The sequence below is a fragment of the Paroedura picta genome, chromosome 1, assembly GCF_049243985.1.
Source record: "Paroedura picta isolate Pp20150507F chromosome 1, Ppicta_v3.0, whole genome shotgun sequence".
NCBI lineage: Eukaryota > Metazoa > Chordata > Lepidosauria > Squamata > Gekkonidae > Paroedura > Paroedura picta.
Window position 1 is genome coordinate 138,153,603 of NC_135369.1, and position 21,344 is coordinate 138,174,946.

The window sequence follows — 21,344 nt, forward strand, 5'->3', positions numbered from 1 at the left end:
TCAGAATTTAAGACTAGGCCATTATTTACCTGCCCAAACTATAAATATTTCCTCTGGGGGAAAGTGCCATCCAATCACAGCTGGACTATGTGACCCCACAGGGTTTTCAAGGCAAGAGACATTCAGAGGTGATTTGCCATTGCCTGCCTCCAAGTCACAACCCTGGTATTCCCTGGAGGTCTCCCTTCCCAATACTTTCCAGGGCTATCCCTGCTCAGCTTCTGAGATCAGGCTAGCTTAGGCTATCCAGGTTAGGTTAAGTATTTCCTATAGTAAATGGTATATGTAACAATTAACTACCTTCACATCCCTTGCGTAGAAACCCTTTGACAGAGAGAAAGTGTGTACGAGTCAGACTACAAGTTGGTAAAATGTGGTTTGGATCCTAATGTTGAACAACATAATAACAACAATAGCATTAAAGAATGGTGGAAATTGCAAAGAGCATCCATCAGCTCAACTCATACTGAGACCCAGTGGGTCGGGTGGATTTGTAGTAGTCATTGTAGAAGGCAGGCTTGGGGGCCAATGGGAAGCGGTGTTATTGTTATCACCTTGTTATTACTATAAATTGAGTTACCTGTATAATTTCTTGTTTCATGTAAATTGCCCCGAACAAAGAAAGAAAGAAAGAAAGAAAGAAAGAAAGAAAGAAAGAAAGAAAGAAAGAAAGAAAGAAAGAAAGAAAGAAAGAAAGAAAGAAAGAAAGAAAGAAAGAAAGAAAGAAAGAAGTGGAGTGCCCCAGGGATCTGTGTTGTTCAACATATTTATAAATTATTTGGATGAGGGATTAGATGGGGTACTTATTAAATTTGCAGGCGATACCGTACTGGGAGGAGTTGCAAAGACAACAGAAGACAGCAACAGAATACAAGATGATCTTGATAGGCTCTAGAACTGGGCTAAACTGTAAGGTAAAGGTAAAGGTATCCCCTGTGCAAGCACCGAGTCATGTCTGACCCTTGGGGTGACGCCCTCCAGCGTTTTCATGGCAGACTCAATACGGGGTGGTTTGCCCGTGCCTTCCCCAGTCATTACCGTTTACCCCCCAGCAAGCTGGGTACTCATTTTACCGACCTTGGAAGGATGGAAGGCTGAGTCAACCTTGAGCCAGCTGCTGGGATTGAACTCCCAGCCTCATGGGCAAAGCTTTTAGATGGCTGCCTTACCACTCTGCGCCACAAGAGGCTCTTAACTGTATAAAATGAAATTCAATAGGGACAAATGTAAAGTTCTGCATTTAGGTAGGAAAAACCATATATACCGATATAGAATGGGAGAGGGCAATAATATGTGTGAAAAGGATCAGCAGTGTGACTCGGTGGCTAAAAAGGCAAATGGGATTTTGGGCTGTATCAAACGGAGTATCGTGTCCAGATCATGGGAGGTGATGGTACTGCTTTACTCTGCTTTGGTTTGAAATACTGTGTTCAGTTTTGAGCACCACAGTTGAAGAGGGATGTAGACAACTCTATGATTCTATGATTCTACAACCAGAAATATACCAGTTGAAGTCCACCCTGTCCCATGAAACCACTCGGTGACCTTGGCCCAATTGTTCTTTCTCATCCTAACATAACTAGCTCACATGATTATGAGGATAAAACATGGGCAGCAAGATAATATACATTGCCCTGAGCTCCATGAAGAATGGGTTAGAATCAAATAAACCATTCATGTACATCTGAAGTTATTCTGTCAACATGCTACTTTTTGTAAGCTGTCATTTGTGCCCAAGAAACAGTGCAAAGGATGAATATGGAGACTACTTCAGTGTGTTCTTTGTGATTAGTATTGTGCTTCCGCAGAGTCTATGCATGTGCCTTTTATCCTTATGTGTGGCAGTAGTAGCATACAACAGAGAGCTATTCCAGCATTTTAAGTATGTTCTTTTCACTGAATACCTTTTAATATTTTTCTTCTTACAGGGCTTAGCTTTCACGTTAGAAGAGAGGCAACAGTTGAACATTCATGGATTGCTACCTCCTTGTTTTATCAGTCAAGATGTTCAAGTGTTAAGGATTCTTAGAAACTTTGAAAGACATGAAAATAACCTGGACAGGTAAAAAACAAAAACAAATAACTTTCATGTACTTATCAAGATTAAAAACAAAACAAAACAGTATTGCATCCATTGCCCTTGATCCTGAAACTCTCCCACCAAGCAGTAAACTCATGTCCTGTGTTTACACTAGGATCTTCCCTCATTGCTTGGAGCATCATGGGGTACTTAATTTCTACCTTTTTTTGTGAATGGCTTTTACTCAGTTACTACTTTCTTGGTGCATACTTCCCCTGCTTAGCGAGAAAATATTTCAACTTGAAATATTTCAAGTTCAATATCTGTTTCTCACTTCAATTAAGGAAGAGTTTTGGCACTGCCCTCTTGTACAGGTGCTGAATAGGATAGGTGGCCAAAATCCATTCAAAGAAGCATTTGCGTTTTCACAGTGCAATCACAAAGATGTTCTTTCTTCTGCCAACGTAACTGGACAAGGTCTGATAACCTGACTTGGGCACCCAGTTGAGTACATACAAGAGTAAACTCAAATGAGATCATAACTTTTGTGAGCGCCATGTTCAGAAGTTTAATTTCAGATCACAAAGACCAGTGTTCTCAGTTAATAATTATGCAATTGCTTTGTACAGTGGCCTGTTAATGAGGAACTTTCAGAGAGAAAAAACGAAAGCAGTTTGACCAGAAAAGACAATAGCTCCAATCTAGAGGATAATGATTTTGTACACATTGGCATCTTCTAATGAACATGCCAAACACTTCCATCTGAAAAGGAAAGCCCCTGTGAACGTGTCCAAAATGAACCCTCCAGCCCAAATGGCAGCCAGTGAACACAGGGCAAACAAGTCTGAGCTTTGATGAGTAATTGACAGAAGGACTTAATGTTTGTGTCAAGATGCTAGTATCAATTCAGTATTTAATTTTTCAAAATACTTAGTTGCAGTTTGACTGCAGAAGTATGTCTGAAGGTCTAGTGCTTTTGCTAGTCTAGCCACAGTGCAGATCCATGAAAATTATCATGAAAAGTAGGATGTTCAGGAAGATATAGCAAGTAATGCCCTGAGGTGATGCAGTAGGTTACATGGCAAGTCAAGGTTTGAAACTGGCTCTCCCAGCCCCCTAATCACTACACTCTGCTGATGCCTCTGAAAATGCTAGCTTTTCTGTTATGGTCAGAATCATCTCAGTAGCAAAAGAGTATGCATTGAATATTAATTAGGGAATGTGCAGTCTTTAGAGTCATTTGCAGAGGCTCTCCTTGGTTTTCTCTGAGTCAACCAATAGTTTCTCTCTATCATCCAATAGTTAGGTAGCTCTCTGCTCTCTCTTCCTTTGTCTTCTTCCCCTGGAGACATAATCTCTCTTCTAGGCCTATTCTGCACGCAATAGATAACGCACTTCTGATACACTTTAGAAGTAGATTTTCCTGTTCTGCACAGGAAAATCCAGCTACCAAAGCACATTGAAAGTGCATTATCCTATGTGTGCGGAATGGGCCCTGTTCACATATCTGCTTTCTGTCTGGTCCGCTTTTCTAAGCCTTGCACCTCCACAAGTGCACTATAGTTCCTCTGAAGACCTCTTAAGGAAACCACTGGCGTAAGGGGAACTAATAGGACACTTTTATGTCAGACCCCATATTTGGAATGCAAGAGGAAGGGACCCCATATGCTGGTTTACGGCAACTGTCATGCAAAGGGAGTGAGGTATCCTTAGGCCTCCACCAAGGGTTGGCAGATGCAACCCATCCTTCCAAAAACTAGAGGACCTGGCCCACTGGACCTCCAGTCATATGAATCAACCTGGCTGTCTCAATTTTTATTTGCTTTTAACAATGTGCACAACCAAATCTGAGTTCTGTAAGAGTGTAGGCAGAAGCCATTTGAGTTTATGGGGAGTGGCGATTGCAAATGTTTGTTGTTGTTGTTGTTGTTGTTGTCAGCCATTCAGTTGAGTCCCACTCTTGGTGATCCCATGGCACAGCTGCCACCATGATACCTGTCTACCCTACCATTTTACTGAAGCATTGGAGGTTAAAAGCAGGCAGCAGAGCCCTTGCTTCTCTGCAGTCTGACTGCTAGCCTCCACTCGTATTGTGCTTACCCTTGCACCCTTTTGTCAGCTGCCAATGTTCAGTGGCAAAATAAAGAGCAGTGAAAATACAAAGCCCTCAGGCTGTTTAACAAAACAATACTATGCTTTATATTTGGAGGTTTTGTTTTGTGTTTTTTTACAAGACACTCATTTTATTAATACAGAGAGTAATAGGTTCACAGTATCGCAATGATTATGGCAGTATTTTATTCTGTTTTAAACCTAGGTGAAATTAACATTTGCTGATGATTACAATGCAGGCAATATCCCAATTAAGATGCAGGCAACCTAAGTAGCTTCCTTCAAAGATCTTTTAGGAGTCTTTTCTACACGCCAGAAGATCATTTTTGCAGAATTTGCAGTGAAGTCTGTTGCTCCAGATAAGTGGACAGAGGAATGAAAAGATCATTTTGGGTTTAAATAGAAGCAGCTGGTTTTAGAGAATGAAGAAATATAAAGAAAGTGGGCAATTGTTCAGAAAAGGCTGTGTTTCACTCCTCTGGCTGCCATGCATGTTTGAGCTGTCTGGCACAGGCTACGTTAGGTTATGCATAATACATTTCCCACCTGTCATTTTTCTATGGAAATGAAATGTGCACTTCAAAAAGACTCAGCCCAGGAAAATTATATATTATTCCAAAGCAAGGATTATGAAGCAAGTTACCCTAGAAGAGGAAATTTCTCCTGCAATTTTAGTGTCTAAACCTGAAAAGACACACAGGGAGTTGTGAGATAACTATTATTTGGAAGTATATCTCAAATAAACATGCAACATTTGTTTGTCTCAAACAGCATAATGGAGTGGAGAGCCAGTTTGGTGTAGTGGTTAGGAGTGCGGACTTCTAATCTGGCATGCCGGGTTCGATTCTGCACTCCCCCACATGCAGCCAGCTGGGTGACCTTGGGCTCGCCACAGCGCTGATAAAGCTGTTCTGACCGGGCAGTGATATCAGGGCTCTCTCAGCCTCAACCACCTCACAGGGTGTCTGTTGTGGGGAGAGGAAAGGGAAGGCGACTGTAAGCTGCGTTGAGCCTCCTTCGGGTAGAGAAAAGTGGCATATAAGAATCAACTCTTCTTCTTCTTCTTCTTCTACTACTACTACTACTACTACTACGACTACTACTACTATTTATTATATCTGACATGTTGATCAGGATCCCAAGCGTTTCACAGGTAGTCTCTGCAGGTGAAGTGGGGATCTGGGGACACCCCTCTACAGCTGTAGCCTCTTGGCACTGCTGACATGTTGTCCCCAGAATTCTGGGCAGAGCTGGAAGCAATTTCTGAAGCTGCATGAAAAGTTATAAAAGAATAAAACAAATTGTGGAAGCCTCAATGAAAGCACTGCACTTTTTTGAGTATTTGCACTGAGATATTTAGACAATACATGATTACTTGTTATTGTTACCTTTCCCCCCCAAAGAATTTCTATCTTGAACATGTTGATTAAAAAGATGGAGGTGATAACATTTTTTAACTGTCAGAGAGTCACAAATATACTTCCCATGAATTCCCAGAGTTTATGCACACCTGCAGGCAACTCACATTGAAACAGCCCTTTTGCAAAGGGCCTTTAATCTGTAGATTCTTTTAAATTTCTGCTACTAAATTATAGACATGTTTCTAGTTTAAAATATTAGCAAATATCATAATGGCTGGTGGATTTAGGTTATGATGTAGTTTGATTAAACAATAGCAAAATACAATACTTAAGTTGGTTGTAATTTACTTTGTGGGTGTGAAATATCAAAACTAATCCACATTGAAGTTAAACAAAGAAAGCTCTAATCTCATCTTTGTTTCACATTAATGGAGAAACAGACATGTATACATTCCGAATTAATTGATAAATCTGCATTATAATTTTATATAGTGTGTTTGTTTCAGTTTCTGAAGATTATTTAAGTACATTATTTATTCCTACCCCTACCCAAGAATATATAATGAATGAGACTAAAATAAGATTACGTATGTCAAATAGGTATCACATTTGCCATGGCATCTATTTCAACCACCCAAGTGCATTAGACCTGAAGGAGATTTTCCATGGATACAGAGAGCTTGAATTAGGACACCTATACTATATTTAATTAGGTTTCCATATGGGTAACTGTCTAATGTAATTTGCTTTTCACAGATACGTTCTGTTAATGGGTCTTCAGGATCAAAATGAAAAACTTTTCTATAAAGTGCTGACTTCTGACATTGAAAGATTTATGCCTATTGTTTATACTCCCACCGTGGGTCTGGCATGCCAACAATATGGTTTAACATTTCGGAGGCCAAGGTATGTAAAGCTACACTTCACGTCCAAGTAATAGTATCTTTCTTCCCTTTGACAGGTTTCTACCAGGGTCCCCCCACCCCTCAAAATAGCTGAACGTAACCCAAAACTTAAATAATTAGGATAATTCAAACGACACAAAGTAGACTTTTAGCCTAAGTAACCTATAATTTGTATTGTGTAACAAAAATAAACAGTTGCTTCAGTGCTTTAGGCACTGATAAATTTTTAAATCTTTCTTGATTGGACTGGTGTTGGCCAAAGAACCAAGACTGTGCATTAATAACAATAAAATGAAGAAAAGATCCTGTCCAACCTTGATTTAACAGTTAAAAGAAATAGCAATGGCAAAGGTGATTTAGAGTTGGAAAAGAAAACCAATAGAATTTTGATATGCAATAAGTACAACTTTATAAATAACTTTAAGATGTTGCTGTTCCCTCTGGTAACATTAGGCAGCCTCCCTAGATCACATTTGTTTGTGTTTATCCAATGGTTTAAGTTGCCAGCTTTTACTTTATTTTATCAGAACTTTCTCACAGCATATTTGTACAGTATCTATGTTTACAGTGATTCCCCTGGTTCTCTTTTTGGAGGCCATAAACTGTAGGATTGAAATGTTTAAGCTGCATAGTTATTAAAATAACTAGATAGATTCAAATCAAGTAGCACCTTTGAAACAAGGTTTTCAGGGGTACAAACTGTTGAGAATCAAAATTCCCTTTGTCAGATACAAGTTGGAATAGAGATCCCTGAGTCCTTATATGCTGGCCCTTTCTGCAGTCACAGCTTATTTCTGATCATTGCTGAAATCACATTGGTATGACTTTAATTTGACTCCTGTGCTTGCACTATGCACGTTTAAAAATAATTTAGAATTGCAGAGTGCCAGTGGGGGGAAAAAAGCAGAGTTTTCCAGCACTGAGGTTTTTCTGGAGGGGCAGGCAGTGTGCTTGGGCTCTCCTTATTGGTCAGTTTTGCACAAGGTGTGCTTTTTTAAATTGTAAGAAGAGCTCCTTCAAGCTGTGTTTACTATCAGGTAGCTGTTTTAGCAAAAGGTTCTCCCTCCTTCATTGCTTACTTTCCCCTTCATTTTTCTAAAGAAAGGGAATCAGTCTAGCGATGCATTGCTCCCTTGCAAAACTTGGATCCCTGTTTAAAAAAAATCAAGGAAAGATTTATATGGTTATTTTTTGCTTTGATTTTCAGTAAATAGCTTACTTATAGAAAGTCCCTGTTTTGATCCCCCTCAGAGTATTGACATGAAGGCAGTCTGAAGGTCAGTTTTGTGCTGACTTTCAGTATACTCAATAGCACACTTTGATGGATTCCACATGGGGCAAAAAGGCCAGCGCTCAAATGGCAGCGGAGCTAATCCCTGCCTCCACATCAAGATGGCGCCAACCCAGCCCAATCCAACATCTGGAGCACTTTAGGCTCTCCATTGTCCTATGGCAAGGGAATGAGGATATTTCCACGTTCCCTTTTCTGCTGCGGGTGCTAACAGTACCTATCCCAGTACAAGCCTGTATGCAAGGGGAAGAGTTGGGCCTTCAAGCCTTGGCTTCTCCCCCTGCTATGGCATCCAAGAAGGGACCAAAAATGCCCCAGTTGGCTCCGTGGTGCTTTGTGGGAGCATGGAGCTGACTGGGGCCAATTTCACATGAATGGATAAGGCCAAGAAGGCGGTCCTATGGAAGTGGGGCTAATCCCTCCTTCTACATGATGCAGCTGCTGGGCAGGCCCCCTCCAGGGCCTGCCACAGCATGGCACCTCAGTTGCCCCTGGCTAAGGGAAAGTGGGACAATCTGTGTTCCCTTAGTTGCTGCAGGGGCCAATACGGCATGTTGCGCAGGGCATGTCACGCAGCAGGCCCGTGTGGATGGTGACCTCCCTGACCTATGATGGCCCAGAGGGGGCAAAAAATGCTCTGGTTGGCTTTGCAGTGCTTTGCTGTGAGGCAGACAGGGACACTTTTTTAATGTTGCAGAAAGGTGGGATTGCCTTCTGCCATGAACAGGAGACCTTGGGCTAGTCGCTCACTCCTATTGTAACCTACCTCACAGGGTTGCTATGAAAATTAAATGGGGAAAGGGGAGAACGTTATAAACTGCTTTGGGTCCTCATTGGAGAGAGAAAGGCTGGGTATAATTGAATTAATAAATAAAGCTGAAGAAAGTTGAAGGGTGAAAAGGAGGGAGGAAAACAGGTAGTGGGTAGAGGATATGGGGGCTGTCAGGAGGAGAGAAAAAGGAAATACTGCGGGGAGGAAGGTAGAGGGGAAAATGAGGTGTTCCCGCAAGTCCTTGCGAGTTCCCCTCTTGTTTAATATCTTTTCCTTATTTTGACTTGCACAAAGGCAACATTTTTCTAACAATAACTCACTTGCAATCTGTGGTTATCAAAGCACGTAGTGGGAAAAGGACTGCAGTAGATTATTATTATTATATTTATTCCCCACCACTCCCTTGCAGCTCGTGGCGGGTTACAACATCCTAAAATCCCCGTTACAACCCCATTAAAACAATAATAACATTCCCAGCATTACCAACATGGCAAGACCGGCAACTCAACTTCCCCCCCTCCCACTACTGGCGGGTGGAGAGGAGGTCCTGATGATGTTTACTTCAGGTCCTGATGATGTTTACTTCAGGTCCTAATCCCAAATCCCAGGGGGGGGGCATAGGTCTACTTTATCAGGCCCAGCCTCAACCATAAACCTGGCGGAAGAGCTCCGTTTTGCAGGCCCTGCGGAACGATGAAAGATCCCGCAGGGCCCGCAGCTCTCCCGAGAGCTCATTCCACCAGGCGGGGGCCAGGACTGAAAAGGCCCTGGCCCTGGTCGAGGCCAGGCGTGCTTCCCTAGGGCCGGGAACGACCAGCAGATTTTCACCCGCAGAGCGCAAGGCCCTGCGAGGGGCATAGGGTGATAGGCGGTCTCTCAGGTATGTGGATCCCAACTCACGTAAAGCCTTGAAGGTTAGAACCAAAACCTTGAACCGGATCCTGTTTTTAAGGAAGGCAGATGAGAGGGAAGATGCTCCATGAAATTGCAAATGACTGAAGTCTACTCTGGTGCATCTGATATTCTTCTCTGGCGTTGGCTGCTCTGGTAGACTGATACATTCCTTTTAATTGAAAAGGAAGATTTAAAAGGAAGTGGTACAATTAGCAGACTTAATTGCTAGTGAACCCTGTATGATTCATGATCTTTTGTTACCACGGTAGCTTATGAGAAACTACTTTTTAGAATAATGATTGTGAATCCATTAGGACAGGGGTAGTCAAACTGCGGCCCTCCAGATGTCCATGGACTACAATTCTCATGGGAATTATAGTCCATGGACATCTGGAGGGCCGCAGTTTGACTACCCCTGCTTTAAAGTATTATTTTAGTTTTGCTAATGATCCTGTACAATCCGCAACCTTAATAACCTCACCTGCAATAAGCTTGAAGCCCCTCGCCTGGTGTTATCAAGATATCTCAGGAAAGGAAAAAGTGATGTCATAGTTCTCTCAATTTTTCCCATGGCATTAAGATATTATCAAGAAAATCTTTCTGAAGGGGGAAAATAAAATCAGAGTCCAGTAGCACCTTGAAGACCAACAAAGATTTATTCAAGGCGTGAGCTTTCGAGTGCAGGCACTCTTCCTGGAATGCAGATCACTTTTTTTCAGTATTGACATTTGGAAAGCATGGTATAAAAATGACAAAGTGGCCCTGTGATGTGGCCAGAGACCGTTTTGTAACTTGGGTATTTCTGATATTAGTACCAGAATCTCAGCAGATTCGTAAAGCTTTATACATCTTTGCATTGGTAACATATCCGATAGTCTGATTAATTTCTTCTTTCCCTGCATTTCATTTTAAATGATTATGTCAAAAGTTAGCAATAAACTTAGATGTTTTGCCCTCTGTTATTGAGTGATTGAGGCTTTCCAGGCCCAGTAAATGACGAGAGATGTTAAATACGGGTGTAGTATTACACTAGGCTTTCATTATTTTACCTTGCCATATTCTATGAGCTTTATTAAAGGTTTAGAGTATATTGGTGAACTTTTCTCATTTTTATGTTGTTCATAATTAATGTGAGACTGGCATGGTTGAAGCATAGGTTTGGGTCATGAACAAAATGTTAAACAAGAAGCAACTTTTATACTCCCAGTTTCAGGGACACATTTCCCTGTGCATAGGCACAACTCCACACACTGAGACATTCTCATTGGGCATGATGGCCCTTGTTTTCCCTTTCCTCTTTCAGCAGATAGGCGCACATTAATTAATTAATTAATTTCTAGCCCACCACTCCTGCAAAGTGGCTCATGGTAAAAATTTACCCTCAGTACATCAGGGCTCACTCAGCCTTACCTACCTCACAGGATGTCTGTTGTGGGGAGAGGAAAGGGAAGGTGATTGTAAGCTGCTTTGAGTCTCCTTCGGGTAGAGAAAAGTGGCATATAAGAGCCAACTCTTCTTCTTCTACAAGTCCTGTTAAAACCCCAACAATTCAGTTAAGACCAGTATACCCTGGAGGTGATACCCCCTCCACTCCAGACAGTGGTATTAGATATTAAGGTATAGCCTTAGATATTAAGGTATAGCCTGATGTTCTGGCTTTGCCTGGGGAGGGGCCCATGATCTTACCTGCCCTGGCCTCATCCAAAGATCTGGTGGAAGAGCTTAATTTTACAGGCCTTGTGGAATTGTGACAGCTCCATCGGGGCCCTTAGCTCTCCTGGGAACTCATTTCACCAGGTCAGGGCCTTGAGCAAAAAGGCCCTGATTCTGGTTGAGGCCAGGTGAACTTCCTGGGACCTCCAACAGATTAGCACCTGCAGAGGGAAGAGCCCTACAGGAGGCATAAGGAGGCAAGGGGTCCCTCAGATATATGGGGTCCAAGTCACGAATGACCTTAAAAGTTAATACCAAAACTTGAACTTCATCCCGACCATAACTGGTAACCAATGCAGGTGCCTCAGCACTGGCTGGATATGGGCCCTCCAAGATGTACCTGTGGGGACCCTAGCAGCTGCATTCTGCACTAGTTCAATTTCCAGGTCAAGGACAAGGGTAGGCCTGCGTAGAGCAAGTTCCAGAAATCCAATCTAGAGGTAACTGTTGCATGAATCACTATGGCCAAGCAGTTCAAGGACAGGTAGGGCGCTATTAGCCTAGCTTGGTGAAGATGGAAAAGTGTTGGACAGGCTACACCCGTGACCTGTCCCTCCATTAACAGGGAGATATCTGATATCACCACCAAATTCCTGGCTGAGGGCAAGATGTTAAGTTGTACCCTGGCCAAGGCATGCCTGATCTGCTGCCTTCCTGCCCAGCCACAGGACCTCCGTCTTGGATGGGTTGAGGTTCAGGCAACTGTGCTCCAACCATCCAGTGATGGCTTCCAAAAATCTGGCAAATGTATAGAGGGGGCAGTCTGGGCGGCCGCCCATTAGGAGATAAAGCTGGGTGTCATCCACCCCATAACTCTGGATCAGTTGGGCAAGAGGACAAGAGTTCTGTCTCTGCATCCCATATGCCCATCCATCACCCTTGTATTTCTTCTGCTTGAACAAGGAAGTTCAGAGCTTGTATCCCTTAATATATGGAAAGGGCAGTCAGATGTCTGTATAGGACTCCTACGTTCTGTAATGGTGTTTATGTCAAATACTCATGGGTACATGCAGAAAGTTAAACAGGCCTCTATTATGCATCTGGAAAGCTCAATGCATGCTTCCCTAATATAGTTTCTTCTTATAGTGGCCAGAGAGGAAAAGTTTAGGCTTAGCCATCTAGGGAGAACTCAGGCGAGTAACAAAGCGGCTTATTAAAATAATCAGCATTAATAAATGGATCTCTCCCTCTCCTATTAAATTGAGCTCCCCTCCTTGCTCAATCTACAGAATTATACTGAAATATTCTTCCTGAACTGTATCTAAACTGCTTCAAATAATTTTGTTACAGATTCCATTTAAAACTTAATGTGTGAACCAGGACTTCACTTTCATTTAATTAAACTTAATTTATATTCCACCTTTCTCCCCAATGGGAACCCAAAGTGGTTTACAACATTCTTCCCATCTCTATTTTATCCTCACAACTTTGTGAAGTGGATTAGAGTATTTGACTGACTCAAGGTCACCCTACAAGCAAGACTGGGGATTCAAACCTGACACTCAAGAACCACTACACTGTGATGGCTGAGTTAGTAATGTTGCTCCTCATCTGCCTCTCTGGAGGTTGACGTCCTCCCAACATCTTTGAGAGCAGCGAGAGATCTCAGAATGGGAGGAAAAGAAGTTAATTCATCTCCAAATCTTCCTGGTCAGGTTTTCACCATCATAACTGTGGACCTTTCCAGCCTTTCACCTCTGTGACCTTTACCTTTATGCTCCCTTTTATCTACCCTGTTGCCTATCCTATCCCATCTGCCCCTCATCTTCCCTTCCAGTCCTTTTTACCTGTCTCTTTCAGCCATGCTGCCTACTTCCTCAGAAGCACTGCCAGGTGATTGCTGCCTCCTCGCCCTTGGTCCTCTCCCTCCCAGGAGTTCCAAAGCAATGGACAAGTGGAGGCATGTGCCCTGGTTTCTGGCATTTGTTATGGGCCTACTGTTGCTGGCCACTCCTCACCCTCAGATTTTGTTGCTGGCTCTTGCCTCTCAAGCCCTCAGAATCATCCTGAGCATCATTTGTTCCCTGCTTTCAAGACTTACTGATAGCCCTGGGGGAAGCCCTGACCTCCCAAATCCCCAGCCTGTACCTGCTGCAAGTTTTGACTCATTGCTTGCTCGAAGGCCTCCCTTGCCAGAGTTGGCTCTGTGCCAGCTGACTCTGTTGTGCTAAACTGTGTTCTGAGGGCATGGCTGGGTGAGTCTGGAGAGGCTTCGCCTCCTAAGCTACTCAATTTTTGGTCCTGGGGATCGAAGGGCCTGGAAAAGTAAAGCAATGTTGAGCCTAGTAAAGTAAATTAAAAACATACAGCTGAACCTGACTCAGAATGGAGCCAAAACTATTAATGGTTTAACTCTCTGAGCCTAAATGTGTGAACAGGATTCATATTATGATTGTGCAGTGCAAAGGAGATTTCAGAATAAACTATGATAATATTGATGATAATTTGGTGTGTTGGAGTTAGCAAGACAGATAGGTTTAACTCCTCAGACATTACCCAGGCACATGTGCAAGATAGATTTTTCCTCTTTGCCCACATCCTTAGGAAGGCAAATGAAAGGTCAGAACCAGTCTAGGTTCTAAGGTGTGTACATGTCTTTGACTAAAAAGAATCTGGGACACAAGCATGCCTTCTCGTCCTGAACATATCAGTGCAGATATTTTACAAGGCAACTGTGATGGACAGGAGGCTATCCTGTCTGTGAATGGAAAAACAGCCTATGGGAATGCTATTCCAGCACCCAATCACCTTTTTTTGGGGGGGGGGGAGGAGGGGGTGTAACATTGGTGGAAACCACAACAGGAGTTACTTGAGATCTGCCTCAGGGTTTGAAGGGTAGCTCTACCTGGTAGCATGGCAGAGTTGTTAAACTTCACCTCTGGGAAAGAATAGAATACCCAATTGTTTGGCCTGTCTTGGGTGATGAACAGATCTTGTATCTTTCAGTCCAAGTCTTGGGAAAGGGCAGGCCGGTGTGAGTGGTATCAGGTATATGTAAAAAGATCCAGTGGCTAGTCAATAAACCCCTGTTTGTACCTGAAAGCATTAGAGAGAATTCGGACCACACTCTGAAGCCATAACATATTTTATGTACCTTGGCCAGGTTTCTCATTCTACTACCTGAAGAGTTGTTCCACTGATCGGTTCTTTACAACCAGCCTGTAAATTATATATATAAAAAACCCAACTTTGTCACATATATACAATTCATGCCTCAGTGATCTCTGTTTTACTTGCTTGCCACAAACCTTACCTCATGGTACAAACCAAAACCCTTTTACAGTTGCCATTATAGAATATCTTGTAACTGAAGAAAAAGTGTACAGTTTAAAAGAAATCTGGTGCTCGCCCCGATCCTGAGAGACTTTGTAGGTCCACTCAGTAGAAAAGACCTTTCACAGTGACATAGAAATATTTTAAATAAATAAATATTTAGTTTGCTCATGGATTGATGCATTTTTTAGGTTTATTTTTTCCTTTAAAAGTCATCTTTGATGTGAATGCTCCCATTGATACTTACTAAGTAGGTATTACATGTTAATGCAACAGGTCAGCTTCCTTAAAATTGCTAATAACTCACAAGTTCAGCCATGCAGACATTGTGTTTTCATCGTACAATGCACTGCCTCTGTTTCTACATGTGTGGTCTGTTGTACATACTTCTTGCAGCTGTTGATTTCAGCATTTTGATTGTCAGTAATGCCATGATTAGCAGGGGAAAACCTGTTCTCTGGTTACAAGCTACCTTAGTACCTCTTGAAATCTCATGAACTCTTTCTCACTGCTGAACTTGATATTTTGTATAACAACCAGAGTATCTCCCAAGCTACAATAACTGTTTTTCTTCCAATTAAAGTTGTACATGATTCAAGTAAAAAAGATTAAAGCCAGTTAAATGGGCAACGTGTTAGTGAGCACCTGTCAAACAACATACTCTTTGTGTTTATAACTTAATGAATTACTCTATCTCAGTGTTCCGGTTTCAATGGTACAGAAGAAGAAAGGTCAGCTAAACTGAAATGTCTTTCACTTACGTGTAATACAGGCCCCGTTGCTTTTTACCCAGAAGTTTGATTTTTGCTTATTTGGTACCAAAATTTGTACCTCAATTAATATCCTGCCAATTAGTTTTTAAAAGATTCTCTTGGCAGCATGTTAAAAGGATCTTGATTCACAAAGGCCATGGCAGAAAATAATACTTCTGTAATACTAAGCTTCTGCAGGTGGTCTCATTTACATGGGAGAAATTGGACCTTTGTGTGGCTGAAAACTAGAGGTTAGGCCTAGTTCAGGTATTCTTAAAAAAAACCTTATTATCTTAGTTCATGAATACAGCATTTAGATGATGAACCAGGAGTTGATAAATATTGATTTTAGTGATTTCTGTGGTTTCATGAAATTTCAAAGTGGTCCGTATCCATGGGATGGCCCATAGTTTACTGACAGTCGAATCAGGTGGGTAACTGGGTTTGTCTGAAGCAACAGAACAAAGTTTGACTCCAGTGGCACCTTGAACACCAATAACATTTAATTCTGGGTATAAACTTCCGTGTGCATGGAAATGGCTACTGGAAAAGGTATGGTCCTGGGTGCTTGGCTGATAGACTTTGGCCAGCAGCAAAATAATTTCTTTGGAGGGGGAGATAACTCACACAATCTTGAGGGTGGCAGATTCCAGCCATGACTGTGGTCATTTCTTTGTTGGTAGGATTGCCAATTCTGTATTGAAACATTCTTGTAGATTTAGAGTGTAGCCTGGGGAAAGGAAAGACTTCAGTGGGTTATAATATCATAGTGTCCACCTTCCAAAGCAGCCATTTTCTCAAGGGGAACCAGTCTCTCATTGGCTCATTAGGTTGGCATTCTGTGTACTATATTATACTCTGGTTTCTCTTCAGATCATATAAATCGTGTACTATATTATAGGTATTGCAGTGGTGTGTGTGTGTGCGCGGGCGTGCGTGCTGTAATTCAGAGGGATATCAGGGTTCTTACTGTAGTGGGAGGCTTCCAGGTATGCTGTTTTGATGCCTGCTGGTGGGAATAAATAGGGCTTTTGGTAAAAACTGGAAGTATGGCAGACATGCCAGTATTTTCCAAAACTCTATAGCATTGGCAGCGTCACTTTTTTTTTTTTTTTTTTACCAAGGGTGACATGAGTGTCCTGGTATGCCAGGTCCCACCCTCCATTTATTTCTCAAGGTTTCCAGTTGCAGCTAGGTGGCCAAAGTATGGAAAGGACAGGGTTAGTTAGGATCTTGATCATAAACGTTTCTTCAAGCAGTGGCTTGGAGATAAATCTTGTTTCCCTTTGGTGAAAGGGAATCCCCTGTAAAATAATAGCTCTTTCAGGTACTTTTAAAGCGGCAAGTTTAGGTGTGGGAAAATTTGATGGAAATTCTAGTTACAATGCCAAAAATAACTTCTTTGCTCAGTCTATGGAACACCCAAGTGTTTCAGGTTTATTAGCAAGCTCAGTGCGTAGAAAATGAGAAAAAATCGTGGCCAACTATTCTATCACATAGTGTTGGAAACTGTAGAAAAGTGAGAAGGCTAAAATGCTAGGATTGCATTCCCAAGCTTAATAGGGAATGCAACTTCAAACAATTTGCAAGGACCAAACCTAAAGAAACAGTTGGAATTCATGTTTCATATGGACTGTCTAGTACAGAGGAGCCTATGTTCTGAAAAGCCTAACTATAGTGGATGGATGACCGCCCCGATTCTCTGTAAGAAGTATTAGCTAGCTGCCTGGAAGTAGTGACGAAGCGGCTCAAGCAGAGTTATCTGAAGCTCAGTCCTTCAAAGACGGAAGTCCTATGGCTGGGCAGGAAGGGACCATGTGAGGAAGTGCGTCTGCCCACCCTGGATGGTGTGCAGCTATCAGTGGCTCACTCCGCCAGGAGCCTGGGCATGATCCTGGATGCTTCCCTCTCAATGGAAGCTCAGATCATGACAGTAGCTGACATTCTACCATCTTCACCAAGCCAAACTACTAGTGCCGTACTTGGCCCTGGAACACCTAACCACAATTATCCTTGTGACAGTCACCTCTAGACTGGACTTCTGCAACTTGCACTACACTGGCCTGCCCTTAGCCTTGATTTGGAAACCACAGCTAGTCCAAAATGCAGTGTCCAGGGTCCTCACACCAACACCGTGGAGGTCCCGCATCCAGCCCATCCTCCAACATCTACAGTGCCTACTAGTTGAATTCCAGATCAGGTTAAAGGTTTTGGTAATCACCTTCAAGGTCATATGCAGTCAGGGCCCAGTACCTAAGGGACTGCCTTTCTGTCTACACCCCTCAAAAAGCTTTGCTCTCTGCCACCTCCAACTGGCTAGTGATCCCTGGCCCTAAAGAAGCCCGCTTGACTGCAATCAGGGCCAGACCTATCTCTGTTCTGGCCCCTACCTGGTGGAATGAGCTCCTGGAGGAGATCAGGGCCCTAATGGCACTAAAACAGTTCCACAGAGCCTGCAAAAGGGAGCTCTTCTGCCAGGCATTCGGTTGAGCTCAACTGGAACTAGTAACACCAATGGGCCCCTGAACTCCCTTCCAGGAATCTATGTACCTGAACTGAACCATGGACCTATTTGATTCTTCTGTTAAATAGTTATTCTCTGTTGTTATTATTATTACTATTGATGCATTTTACTTGACACTAAACTGAATTTGATGTATTGTTCTTTATGTTCCATGTGAACCGCCCTGAGCCTCAGGGAAGGGCGGTATACAAATGCAATCAATCAATCAGTCAATCAATCAATCATATTTTGCTGCTATTTCACCAATTGCTGCTAATCTCACATCAAAATATAAAGAATCCTGGAGACAGTTATCTGGTATTTGGAATGGGTGATTTGTACTGAAATTAGAATATAATTTCTTAATTAAGCTAATGAAAATTTATTAATTTTTTACAGCAAAAGCACTAATTGTCTTCTCAAAAGTATAATCTTTTAATGTTTTGTGGTTTTAAAAAAGGGTTCCAAATGTCAGAAGGAACTGTCTGAACACATATGCAGATGCATTTTAACATATTTATTAGATTATTTTAGTCGGCACTTGCCCAAAGGTTCTCATGGCAACTTACAACATTAAAAACAATAATTAAAAATATATATAAAACAAAGCAATATACAACAAATAAATAGAAAACATTTTAAAATTAAATTTTTGAAACATTAGAACACTAAAATATGTGGCTATCACCATGCCACTATAAAAACAACCTAAAAACAACCTAAACTAGTAGCTATCCACCAAAGACTAATTTAAATAATTAAAAAAATAATTTGCATGCCCAAGTATGTACAAGAGGCCCCAAGATCATGGCCAAAGGGAGTGGAAAAGGTTGTAATGGGAGAGGTGGTCCTGTAGGTATCAGAGTTTGGAATGTTAACACCAACATTTTGAATTGGATCCCCTCTCCCCCTCCCACTCCCGCTTTCCTGCTCGTCTGCCACTGCTTCGGCTCCCGCGGGTAGTGCAGGTGCTGTCTAAGCCCTAGAGGCCATCCCTAGAGGCCCTCAGGGGCCAGACAGCTGCTGCCTCAGCCCCTGCGGTTTGTACAGCAGCAGCTGCCCAGACCCTAGGAGCCGGTGCAGCCACTGCGAATGCCTTTGGGCTGGTACGGCTGCTGGCTGGGCCCTCCATCTTCTGATGCACTTCATAGGTAGGACAATGGACGTCATGTCTGTCTACATTTCTGTTTGATGAGGTATGCCAGAAGATGTGTCCCACATCAAAAATGCTGATCGTGCTACCATGGACACTTTTATCCAAACATATCCTGAGAATCTTTAAACAGTCTACAGCTGTCAAGAGAACACCATCACGTCTCAGAAATGACACTCCAGCTAATATTTCAGTCTTCCCCAGCCCCATGACCTTTATCTTGGATGGATTCAACCTCAGCCAGCTCCCCCTTAACCACTGGGTCACAACATCCTGATGCTGAGTCCTAAGAGCATTGCTACTGGCTGTTTATCCACCATGAACCTTGAACCACTATGTAATCACCCTAGTATCAGAATGTGAGAGGAACTTTTCGTATTGAATTGGAACTACTGGCCTATTTGTTCCCCTGTTTTGTTCCATTTGCCATGCTATATGAAAAGCCACTGTAGAAACTAATGTATGTATGATATTGACAGAAGGTCCTTCCATGCAGTTTAAGACTGATCAGAGATGTGGAAACTGAGAAAGGCCACACAGCCTTTTAATGCTGTTCTGTAATAGAGTTTAGGATTTATCAGGCAAGTATAGAAACATAGGCCAGGAGTAACAGTGGTCAGGTCTCCTGTTATATCGGGAGGTCCCCCACTGCCACCCAGCAGGCCAGCAGAGAGGAAAAATGAAGTAAAGATCATCATCAAATCAACAGCATGACATCATTTCTGGGGCAAATCCAGAAGTCACTTCATGTTGCTCTAGGACTTGGCAGATTCTATGCTTCAACTTACATGTGTTTTTTCTGTTCAAAATCAGGTTCCCTGTACTACTTTCAGCACTTTTAAAGTAAGAAAAGTATGTCCTTAACAGAAACTTATTTTCCATAACAGTATGGGGAGTCCTGTTTTCATTAGACAAACTGAGCAGATACTGAATAGTTAAATCCCTTCTCTGTTTCCTGCATTCCCTGTTCTGAATTAGGGCTATGCGTACATAAACAATTTGCTTTTTACAGAAAGGTGGAGATCTGTAAGCATATTATCATGTTTCTGTATGTGTTTAATGATCACTAGTCACTGGGGTCACAACAAGGAGGCAGGCAGTGACAAACTACTGTTATTTGTCTCTTGCCTTGATCATGGTAAGTCAGCTATAAATTGATAGCTGTTCACACACACACACACACACAGTCATTCATTTCTATAGGACAAAACGCCCTTGGGACAACACTATGATGGGTGGAAACATGACCGCTATCTCCATAATTAGTGCAAAGTCATTCCTTCACCTTTTGAAAAGTAGCTCTAGGAATTTTAATCCTGCTCCCCTCCTCAATATAAGGAACTGCATTTTGTAGTGGGACGGAAACAGCATTGAACAGAGTGAGCAGGGAGGATTTGGAAAAGCAGTCCCAGCCTTGCCATTGCTCCCGGTTCTACTGTCAGTGTTATTTGGTGTCATTGTGTGTGTGAGAGAGAGAAGAGTATGCACAAGGACTGGGAGTGTTCTTCCCCGTACTCAAATTTGACAAAGTCTTGGCTGTTATGAAATTCAATATGAGATATCTATTAAACGCCATGCTCCATAATTGTAATGCATTAATGTTTTTAAAATGTACATTGTGAACCAGTTTGAAAAACCGAACTTTCAAGAATAACTATACCTTGTGTTATTACTGGCAACATTATTTTTGTGAGCCAAAGTATAAATGTAGTCATATTCAAGACAGGTTTTACAAGAAAATACTGAGTTTTCAACACTGGAAAGCTTCACTTAACTTTAAAACCAGTTTCCAGTGAGAAAGAGCTGTAATCTATCAAACAGAATTTTTATCTACCTAATTTATACTGCCAGAAAATATAAAGGAACGACTGTAATGTGACAAAAAAGACAATAACTTCAATAAATGTAATATTGTCACAAGTAATTGTGTCCAATAGGAGATAAATATAGGATGTAAGCACATGGGCATCAAGGGATCAAATACAACATAATATTTAGATGTAGGGGGAAATGTAAGAGGCTTATGAAACAATATATGTCTGTATGTATTTCCATGGACATGATTTCTACAGTAAAATTTCTACAGGACAGTAAAAAGGTTTTGACTGCTACTTTTGGTACAACTCCTTCCTATTTCTTGGTCTTGTACACTCATACAAATTACTTGCTAGAAATGGGTTATTATAGGGCTGCATACTTTAATATGTGTCATACAAAGAAATGCAAGAAAAGAGCAAAGGTCCAGTAGCACTGTGAGGACTAACATAATTTTTATCTGAAGAAGTGACTCGCAAAGTGTGGGAAACTGCAGAAAAGCGAAAGGTCACGAAAGTTCATAGCTTCCCACAAATTTTGTTAGTCTCTAAGATGCTACTGGACTATTGTTCTTTTGTACTGCAACAGAAAAATACAGCTATCCATCTTTATGTAGAGAATCCTATGCTGTTTTACCCAGAATCTAGTACAGGGGCTAGTCTGCACTCACATTTTTTTCCACTGTAATCTTGCCAAATTCTGGTCAATTTGAGCCCGTATCTACAGCCTTCCTTTCCCCTGATTTTAAACATGTCGCCCTTCTGTATTTGCATAGTCCCA

General features: G+C 42.0%; 1 protein-coding gene across 1 annotated transcript in view; it reads left to right on the forward strand.

Moving 5' to 3' along the window:
• The window catches only part of ME1 (malic enzyme 1), a 158,978-nt gene that overhangs the window by 28,520 nt on the left and 109,114 nt on the right, over positions 1–21,344 (forward strand). The window contains exons 2-3 of the mRNA XM_077305719.1: positions 1,929–2,062; positions 6,250–6,399. Of these exons, the coding sequence (XP_077161834.1) occupies positions 1,929–2,062; positions 6,250–6,399 (284 nt within the window). The remainder of the gene's footprint in view (positions 1–1,928; positions 2,063–6,249; positions 6,400–21,344) is intronic.